At 36.9% G+C, this 10,441-nt stretch overlaps 1 protein-coding gene across 4 annotated transcripts; it reads left to right on the top strand.

Annotated features, from left to right (window-relative positions):
* Positions 1-450: 450 nt before the first annotated feature.
* LOC104222949 (uncharacterized) lies at positions 451-7,748 on the top strand. 4 transcript variants are annotated; one of them, XR_011404239.1, is made up of 11 exons: positions 451-1,023; positions 1,325-1,465; positions 1,788-2,168; positions 3,651-3,755; positions 4,812-4,952; positions 6,199-6,402; positions 6,607-6,699; positions 6,877-6,988; positions 7,074-7,153; positions 7,341-7,391; positions 7,501-7,632. XR_011404239.1 is itself a non-coding variant. In XM_070164930.1 (10 exons), the coding sequence occupies exons 1-9, from the start codon at positions 538-540 to the stop codon at positions 7,115-7,117; spliced, it is 1,707 nt and encodes a 568-aa protein (XP_070021031.1). In that variant the 5' UTR covers positions 451-537; the 3' UTR covers positions 7,118-7,153; positions 7,341-7,748. The 4 variants fall into 4 exon arrangements, 3 of the variants coding, with proteins under 3 accessions (XP_070021031.1, XP_070021032.1, XP_009772589.1); XM_070164930.1 differs by having other exon boundaries at positions 7,341-7,748; XM_070164931.1 differs by lacking the exon at positions 7,341-7,391.
* The last annotated feature ends 2,693 nt before the right edge of the window (positions 7,749-10,441 follow it).

The raw sequence follows: 10,441 nt of genomic DNA, 5'->3' as shown, positions 1-10,441 counted from the left end.
GAGAGGAAAGGAGGGAAGAACCTACTTGTGGCGGGATAGTGGCCCCAACACTTAATTGGTAATTGACTGTAAGGGACCGTTAGGAATCAAAGAGAGAGAAAGGGTGAGTCTGAGCGAGAGAGAAAGGTGGTCAGAGAAAGTTCTCTCTAGAGAACTTCACATTTGATTTCTGAAGTTGCATTAAAAAGATTGAACTACTTTAGATCCGAGTATACTTTGCAGAATTTTGTGCAATGAGGTATAAATTTAATGGTGGCCTCAAAATTAGGTATATATGGCTGGATGCGTTAATACGTTTAATATTAGTTTCATTATTATGTGCTACTTCATATAATTTGAGCTTAAGGGAGATGAAAATGCTCAAGTGATAATGAAAATTGTCCATTTATTACGAATTACTATCACCGTACCGGGCCGGGCTCAAAAGTGAACACGGACCGGGCTCTCAACCGTGCGCGCAATTATTCTTCTCCTGAGATTTGATCACTGCCATTTTCAACTCTTTTAAGCTCCATTTCCATCATTCACTCACAAGCCATGGCGGAAGCCGACGAACAACCACCGCCATCGACGCCGGCGTCGTCAACGGCCCCAATTTACATACATCCACGAAGAGAGCCATTCCAACATGGCCTCCTCCCAATCTCTAAACTCATCTTCACCGACGGCACTCAAACTCTTCTTCCAATTCGAGATAAGCTATTATCCCTAACCTCCGGCTCGGCTCTCCGAGCCAATTTCGAAGCAATTGCCGAAGCACTTCAGATCTCGCATGAGCATGCTCGTCTTGTCCTTGAGACAATTGCCTCCGTTCTCCACTCCGACTCTGATCCAATCGTCACCGCTAAGCCATCGGAGATCGGCTCCGTTGGCGTCAACGTGTTCGATTTGATGCTGTTTTTGCACATTCAGAGTTATAAAAGGCTGCTTCCTAAAGGACATAAGGATTCCGCTGCAGTAGCTGATGTTTGGCCTTCTACATCCGCCTTCGACGGTTTCTTATCGGCTCTTTCGCCGTTGCAGGTCAGGAGCTTGTGTTTTCTAAATTCCATTCCGTTGTGTGATTATTCTGTATATTCAAATTGGAATTTAGACATTTTTTGGACAGTGATTGTGTAATATGAAGTACTGTAGTGGTTTAGTCTTTTAGAGATTTATAATATGCAGAACTTCTAATACTTTTTATTTGTAATTTGGATATAGTATTCGCGTTAGATGAATTTAAATGAAGTAACGTGATCAGTGAGGATTCATATAGTCAATACCAACTTGTTTTGGACTGAGGCATAATGTGTTAACCAAAAACTTTTCTTAAAAATTGCAGCTCGTACGCAGCAATAGTCGGCGGTTTATGCCATCACAGGCTGATGAAGAGGCTCATCAATTATCCTATTTACAGAAACACTTGGGGAACATTCTTTCACTTTTGGCAGAGTCAGTGGAAGGGGATGGTGAAGAATCACTGGTTTGTGAAGTTTATACCTTTGAGTTATTAACTTATCGTACCATTTTTGTCATATTATATGCTTCATGTAAACTCGACAAGGCATGCTACTTAGTTTTTATTCATTTTGCAAATAAAATTTTATTCATACAAAACGTACTAAGAATAGTGCACAAAAACTGAAACGTCCAATGTAGGAGCACTTGTTCCTTGATGATGCCTATGACAAATCCTTGCTGCTCCATTCACCTCTATTGGCATCCATCTTGTGCCCTTGTTTGTTTTCATACAGTATGGGCTTAAAGGCATGCGGAAAAGCTAATTTAGTTACTTGACTCCATAGGTTTTGTCTATGGAGAAATTGGAGCATCTGGGCTTCCTAATCTATTTTGGTGAAAAGGGATATGAGAGGATCCCGTTGAGTCAGAATGCCCCATTTTTTGCCAATTCAGATCCAGAGATGCCTGCTGTTCCTGTTCCGGCAGCTCAAGTACATGACTGGCTTCTAGAAAATATAGCATCTGCTTTGGAACGAATTACTGAGAGGGCTTCTGCAAAGGAAAATGGACCAAGCACTGCCTCTGATCAGGATGTACCAATGGCTGATGTCGCTGCAAGTTCAGTGAAGAGTTCATCAACTTCTAGAGGACCAAGTTTCATTGAAGGAATTTCCAAATCATCATATGTAAGGCTGCCAAATGATATTAAAGGCTCCTCTGTAAAGGTATGTTTCAACTTTATTTTGTGTTATTCTTTTTCTGGAAAAGAGTTGAATGATTCATAGGAAAGTATGGAGCTCTTGTAAATCGGCTATTTTCTTGTTGTGTGTGCTAAGGTTTCTTAGTGTTCTACATGATCTGTGACATCGAGGGGAAGGGGTCTGCAGGAATGGGCTTATGCTGAATGTGCTCCTTTAGGTCATTTTCTCTAGTCTATTAATTGTGCCAAAATAAAGTTGTTCACAGTTTGGTAGAGTCGGAACAGTGTCCTCCCAAGAAAGACACAGAATACTGTTGCGCGCATTGTGAAGTTATTGACAACTAGTAACTCATTAATATGGTGCAATATTCTCTCGTTTAAAGGCCAGAATAGAACATTTTAAATCAACTCCTGTGAGTGTGGGCAAATATCACTATATAATTGGTTAAACTGACTTTTAAACTCAACTTAGGTTCTTTACGATAGAGCGGAGGTGCTTTTATGGTCAGGATTGTAGAATTACAGGAAGAATTTAATTCTATAAGTTTATGAATGTAGAATGGACTGTCTTTACATGTACTCTTGATATATGAATATACTAATATGATTTAGAGGCTTATAACATTATTAAGTCTATTCCAACTCACATAAATCATAGAGTTACTATATTAAAGATGGTGCCATATAAGTCAAGATGATTAAACTCTTTTGATTAATTAAAGCGTAATTTCATTAATAATGGGAGTCAAGATGGTAAGACTTTAAAGTTATTTCTTTGATAAGTGGTAAGAATTTAACGTTATCAGCAAGGAGAAATTATCAAATTGCATCATCTTTTGTGGAACTTTGTGTTTTGCAAAACTCATTGGAGAGGATAATTCTTACGAACTTATTTGGTTTTATTACTGCCTCTAGTTTGTGTGTGTTTAATCTCTAACTTATCATTACTAGGTTCAGCAAATCTCTTGAATACCGCCGTTCTTTTATTTCCTTATTGACAAGTTTAAAGCAGAATCACACTTGTGCCGAAGGAGATTCAAGGATTCTAGAATTTTGTCCATCACGGGTATAGGGAGGGTTCTCAAGAGTTTTTAAGACTAGCATTGAAGTGCATTACAGAAGAATATGGAAAATGAAAGGAAGCAATTTGGGATAAGTGGTCTGCATAAGGTTCTCTCTAGTGTCTAATTGAAGGCTAACCCAACCGATGTGGGACACAACAGTAGCATGCTGAGATGTTTATCTTTGAATATTTTAATAGTGTCAAATTCCAAAAGCTTGTCAAGCCCTTAAAATTGGTTGCCAATTTTTTTGGATTAAGCATGAAATGATTTTGCATTATTAGCATTTTAACTTTTCTTGTGGTTTAAATGATCTGATTTCTTCTTTTTGCCATATCTTGTTTTACCTTGTATCCCAACAAATTCTTGGCCAGACAGATCTAAGTTTTGGGGTAATGAACTTTCTACTTGATTCTTGATATTGAATCCTTTTTCTCTTTTGGCAGGTTGTCAATTGCCATGAATCAGTCATTTATATTTTAGCTCCTTTGAAATATGCGACAGTATATGGATGCTCTGATGCAACTATTGTCCTGGGAGCTGTGGGCAAGGTAGGTAGTAACCTTTAGGAAGATTTTGCTTGTTTTTTCTTAAGGGTCGTTTAGTAGTGAAATTGTAGAAATTCTAGTAGGAGGTAAATTTAGTTCTACATTACCTTGTAACTTTTTGTAAATGTCTCATGTATATATGAATTAAATGTGTTCTTAGTTGTGTGCTTCTGAAAATCAGCCTGCACTGTACTGTAATACAGGGTTTTGCTGTTTAGCAATGCCAAGGCACGATCTACTTAGGGGTACTTATTGGGCCAAGTGCCATCTTCTACAAAGAATATATTCTAGCATTTGCACCACTGTTTATCACATGCGCTTGGTGACAAAGATATGCAAGCTTCTAATTTTGTGTACATATTTTGTACTGAATTTGAAAATTTAAGTAATTAGGAGATGGAGAAACAATATCATTCGTAGTTTCTCCTACCGTTGAAGTTTGAGCTTATCAGAGAGTTGAGCTTATTCTTATCTGAGATTTGGTTTTATTTAAATTTGATCCAGTTGGAGCTGTATGGTTTGAAAAAAAACTTCATTTAGGCTGTGGTGGCATCAGCTACCAGTTACGAATGCATTTTGAACTTTGTGATTCTGGATGGTGTTTAAACATTTCTTCATATTACTTGGCATGGCATCCTAAAAACAACTGAGTATAAAGAAAAATGACGCGGTCTCGAATGGACCTGTATGAGTACATAGGATTCATATAGCCGAGTACAATTTATCTAAGGTTGAGGCATATATGTTGGAATGTTCGATATTGATATTCTTCTGTAGTTATGGCTCAAATGCTGTACACAAAAATGTCACTGATATTTGCATGCAATTCGAAGATGAAAAAGGAAGAAATTTATGCTCTATGAAACTGATGTTTGCTGCTTTCTACTGCCAGTAAAAAAGCTTTCCATGATTTCAAAAGCTAATGACAAAAAGTAGAGAGCTAGGTTTCCCTAGTTTCTTGTGTTGATTGATCCATTTTGCAAATGGTTTACAATTGTGTATTTGATGCTCTAAACTAAATATTGGATTTGACATTTAATAGTATATTGTCTGTTGCAGGCTGTCAGAATTGAGCACTGTGAACGTGTACATGTGATTGCAGCAGCAAAACGTATTTGTATTGCCAACTGTCGTGAATGCATATTCTTCTTGGGAGTAAACCAGACACCGCTTCTTGTTGGTGATAACCATAAATTGCAGGTCTGTGTTACTTTTGTGCTGCTGCTCAAAGGTTCAGCCTACTCCTTGGGTCTCCAAAATCCTTATTTTATTCATACATGTATGGTTTTCTGTGATCACTCTGCATCAAATAGTCATTGCAAACTCCTATGGATTTAGAAGTGAAATTATTCAGTCAGCTTTTAGTCTTTTCTTTTATTTTTTATCGATCTTATGCTGCCACAAGTGGAATGCAATTAAACCAGCAGTTCTAAGTATTGATGCAGTTTTTTCCGTCGGTCTAAATGCAAGAGAATTGATTATATTATTGCAAATATAGGACATCTTAGTGGAATATTTTTAATGAACCATATATTACTTTGTTGAGTCATTTGAGTTCATTATTTAAGTGGGAAGCATGAAAACCTTGCGTAGGATCATCTCTATCACATGTCAAATGCATGTCTGTGGAAGTTCTCAATGAACCATTTATCACTTTGTTAAGTAATCCGAGTTTGTTATCTAAGCGCGAAGAATGAAAACCATGCAAGGGGAATGCCTATATCACAAAATAAATGTTGAAGTGGCCTAGATGGATGGATCATGGATGTTATGCAGGCAATATAGTTATTTTTTCAAATCCCTTTGTGAATGCATGCGATGAATTTAAGGGTGTAATAAGTGTACAGGATGGAGAATTTCAGTGCAATTGAGAAGTTTGAAATACTAACCTAGTAAACTTTAGTTTGTGGCGAATTTCAATATAATGGTTGGGTGCTGGAGATGTAAAATTGAGTTTTAGGACTCTTGGTTTACTTTCTTTCTGTGATAAATGGGATTGTTGGTGTAGTTTATCACTTAATTGACTGGCATATTGGATAAAAACTAAGCTGAGCTTTTTGCTGCGACTTCCAGTGGACTACATAATTTGTATCCTATCATCTAATTATGTTGCGAATTACCTTGTGCGTCTTAGAGGTAGTGCATTCTCTTTTTAGTAGTGTCTATTTTGTCAAGATTGCTAGCCACTTGGTGGCCTTTTGTTCTCTTCTAAGAATAGTTTGTCGATTATGAACTTAAATATTTTGCTAAGTTAACTAGGTCTTGGTAAACCATTTTTTTTATAATGCAAGTGAATATAAGAATTGAGGGTATTCTTATATGCATTCTATTTACAAGCATTTTCTCAATGCTATATGCTGATTGGACAGTATACTTCTTGCTGTATGATTTACTGTTCTGGGGAAAATTTGACTTCCCCATCCATTTCTTTTGATGATTTTGTCAGGTGGCTCCATACAATACTTCTTACTCGCTACTGGAGGAACACCTGAATCAAGTTGGTATTGACCCAACCATCAACAGATGGGATGCACCTGTAGCTCTTGCTGTCGTTGACCCACATGATTCACTGTCACATCCTGCTGGTGTGTCTGATGTTCAAACTGAGTCTGCTATCCCGGTAGATCCTGATCAGTTCTGTAGCTTTTTGGTATGTCTATAAAAGTAGTGACAAGGACCTTCGAGTTTTATTTATCAATTCACTAAGTACCCATTCCTTTTTTAAATGTCTCCAATTCTGGTTAAATGTCTATTATTTGCTCATGGAATATTTGCTCAAAATCTGTTGGTAAAGTGATTTTTTTTCCTCACCGTTCTTTTAAAATGCTAATATGCACGGCTCCAATTGTCACAGATTCCACACTGGTTTGAAGGGCAGCAATCCGGGTCCACGAAAGATAATCCATTCCCTTTACCGGATGCTTATTTGGCATCCCAGCAGAGAAATGTGCGTTAGAACACCAACTAACTTTTTGTATCATTTTGCATCACATTTGTGCACACAATATGATTACTGATCCTCCGTTTATGTAGTATACTCCAATACATACTGTCATATTTTAATGCTTTAGTTGAATCATCAAATTTTTGGAAAATCATAATTCATACTTCTTGACCCTTTCAGCACAAACACTTGGAGGAGAATAAGCGTATGTTAAAGGACACTGAGCTTGACGAGACGCGGAAGCGAGAAGTAGCAACTGCTCTCCATGCGTGCTTTAAGGACTGGTTATATGGTAATGGTGGCAGTTTGTATATCATTTCTTGGTGTCGGTGTTTTAACTTTTTATCCTCACCCACTGTTCTGCCAATATTTGACAGCTTCAGGAAATATACGGCAACTATACTGTCTTCAAGGTGATTAGAGTTCTGCAAGATGTTTGAGCTGTGTAGCAAGGAAGGTAACCCTCCACTTCCATTGTAGATTTCAGTTTCATCCACTGCAAGTTCCTCCCTGCCATTTTTGTTGGTGCTGAAGGCAGCTGAGAGCTTGATGCTATTGCAATATCGTCCAGCTAATCAAGTCGCGCTTTTCAACTGTTGTGCATTTTATAACCAGAATGCCTCAGGGCCATGTTACTTTTGCAGGAGACTGCTCACTGCACTGTCTTGTACTACTATGGAAGTCAATATGTTTAGGTTTCAATTCCCCCTTTTTTTTCTTTATTGGTTTTACTAGGTTCTGAATTTTAGCCAAAGGATTGATCTGTTATATATTTGTTTGTTTGGGTTCCTGTATGCAAATAAGAGATGCAGAAGACCATGCGGGGAAAATTAGAGAACCGTTTTCCTGTTCAACGAATGCTGATGAGAAGCCAGCATTTTGTAAAACTGGTGATGCGTTTTGCCATGCAGCTAAAGCTAACGCAGTTCTGACTTCTGCACCGTCTGGTCATGTTGAAGCTTTGTTCTCGAAAGTCTTCCACTGCACTGTTCTCCCCAACCCCTCCCCAATATTGGATATGAAATTTTATCTGCTTGATTTTCTTGGATTTACTTCAAAGTAGAAGAACCATCAACATAATCCCTTGCAAGCAGCAAGATCTATGTAGCTCTGGCGGATAGTCAAGATTGTTTGACCAAAAAAGTGTAAATCTTTGATTAAACTAATTAATTTTATGTAACAAGGGGTTAAAACAAGTTAATGATAATATCCCTAGATTTATAACTAGTTAGCACACATATTGCAAGATAACATTGGTAGGGGATTAAATGCTGTGTATATTTAATATTCCGAAAAGTTTCAGTAACGGTAAGAGAATATCATACAATAAATAATAATAAATGACATTAATGTAAATAAGAAGAGTGATTCACCAAATCCTAGAATATTAGAATTATTTTCGGATCTGATGGAAAAGTATGTAATAATGGATGGAAGAATCTTATTAGAAAGGTAATGTTTGTCTCTTTTCTAGAGAGAGAGTCTTTTCTCAAAAAGTATTCTTAACCAATGTATGTTACATGCCTTTCACCTTATCTCTTTTTCTATTTATACGGGACAAATCCTCAGTCAGCCCTAAAAGTACAAGTACAAAAAATATTCAATGAATATTCTCCTAAATATTCTATTACAAAAACTAGCCGTTAATACTGCCCTTGATACTTGATTTCGACCGTTATTGACCGCTTGGCCCCACGGTTTACTAGTCGACCTCGGCCACGTCACTTTTCATAATACCATTTCAGGCTAAACCTCCTCCGAGGCAGATTTTGACCTATACAGAGATGTCAATATCACAGAATGATTACTAAAATTGGGGTTCCTAAATTGACTTGAAGGACATAAATTGATTTTTTTAACTTGAGCTATTTGATCAACTAAAACCTAAGAACTAAATTACTAAACTAAAATTACTTATAGTAGTTGGGAGCAAATCCCTGTGACACAACCTTTGATCGCTGAAATTATTTTATACACCCAACACGGGCGGATTTACATGGACTCAAGCGGTGTCACGGGACACCGCTTCGTCGAAATTTTTTACTCTATATATATATATATATAAACAATAACTGGCCTCTTACTAGAAATTGCGATACTGCTTATGCATTTGCATCTATACCCGCTTTTTGGGTCACGTTTTAACTTGTGCCCGCTTTGCAAAAAAAATTGCAAGCGTACCCACTTTTTCGCGTAACTTCAGCATACGGGGTTGAAGTAACAAAGGCAATCACGCAAAACTTCAGCATTCTAGTAGACGGGACTGAAGTAGCAAGTGTGCTGAAGTATTTGTTTGTAATTGTTGAACTTAAGCATAGTAGCTAAAGTTTTGTTCTCTATTTGCTGAAGTTTTTGTTTGTAATTGTTGATGCTTTTATTTTTATAACTGGCGAACTTCAGCTCGAGAGTTGAAGTTTTTGTTTTGTAACTGGCGAACTTCAGCTCTAGAGCTGAAGTTTTTGTTTTGTAACTGGCGAACTTCAGTTCTAAAGCTGAAGTTTTTGTTTTGTCAGCTCTAGAGCTGAAGTTTTTGTTTGTAACTGGCGCACTTCAACTCTAGAGCTGAAGTTTTTGTTTGTAACTGGCGAATTTCAGCTCTAGAACTGAAGTTTTTGTTTGTAAATGAACAAATTCAAAGGGACTCTTCCACCATATTTGGGAATCACTCTTCCTAATTTGTACTACATAGCCATATCTAAAAATTCTTTTTCAGGACCACTTCCTATTTCATTGTCAAATTTGTCGAATCTTGAGTATCTTTTCGTTGATAACAACAGCCTTACAGGTAGAGGCGGATCCAGGATTTTAGCACGACAGGGCACCACTGTATGTTAATCACTAGCGATAAAATTCGGCGTGCAACTCTTTAAAAACTTAATGACTATGATGACTTATCATCCAAGTATAAACAAAAAGAAGTTCTAAAGAAAAAAAAGCATCAAACAGGGAGATAGAGATTTCTTCGCAAAATGGGTGGTATGCGAAGGGAAGGTGTTTGATTAAGCACGTTTCACACTTTAAAATTTCGAGTTTTCAATTGAAAAAATGGGTCAGCGATCAAAAGGGCATTCAAACTTTAAATTATCAAAAATATACTAAAGGAATCAAGATCAAGAGTATGTTGATAGTCAAAGAATTAGTTGTTAATGCGTCAAAGTAATGTTGTTGCATAAAGATTTGTTTTTTTTTTCTATTTGTAGAGCGATAAGTTGCAATTTGAGATTTTTAATTTCAAGGAGAAACTTGAAAAAAATAAAATAAAGTGGACTATCATATATTAATGCTAAAATATAATTGAATTTAAAATGAAGAAGATAAAAGTAAAAAATAAAGCAATTTGCTATGAAGTATAAATTACGTTGTATTAAAATAAAACGAGGAGAAAAACTAAAATAAAAAGGAGGAGCAAAAGTTACATTGTATTAAAATAACAAGGAGAACAACTAAAATAAAAAAGGAGGAGCAATTGCTGAAGAGGGATTCGAACCAGCGTCTTCGAGCAAAGGAGGGATTTTGAGCGAGCAAAGCAACCACTTCTCCCATATGTTCTTTTGTGTTAGCGGTCACAAATAAAATATTTAAGGGGTCCAATATATGTTCACAGATATATATAACATATATATACAGTGTTTTTGCTGAGGCTAACGGGGTCGCATGACCCCTCAATCAACAACGTAGGTCCGCCTGTACTTACAGGTCAAGTTCCTAAGTTGGGGAAATTGTATAAGCTTAGTCATTTAAGCAT

The sequence above is a fragment of the Nicotiana sylvestris genome, chromosome 12, assembly GCF_000393655.2.
Source record: "Nicotiana sylvestris chromosome 12, ASM39365v2, whole genome shotgun sequence".
Classification (NCBI taxonomy): Eukaryota; Viridiplantae; Streptophyta; class Magnoliopsida; order Solanales; family Solanaceae; genus Nicotiana; species Nicotiana sylvestris.
This window is presented reverse-complemented; position numbering and strand designations above follow the sequence as displayed.

Bases quoted from the DNA above. Each gene is read 5' to 3' on its own strand.
- LOC104222949 (XM_070164930.1), top strand. From the start codon at position 538: ATGGCGGAAGCCGACGAACAACCACCGCCATCGACGCCGGCGTCGTCA. The intron at 2,169-3,650 runs GTATGTTTCAAC...CTCTTTTGGCAG, and splicing joins TTAAAGGCTCCTCTGTAAAG to GTTGTCAATTGCCATGAATC. The intron at 3,756-4,811 runs GTAGGTAGTAAC...TGTCTGTTGCAG, and splicing joins TCCTGGGAGCTGTGGGCAAG to GCTGTCAGAATTGAGCACTG.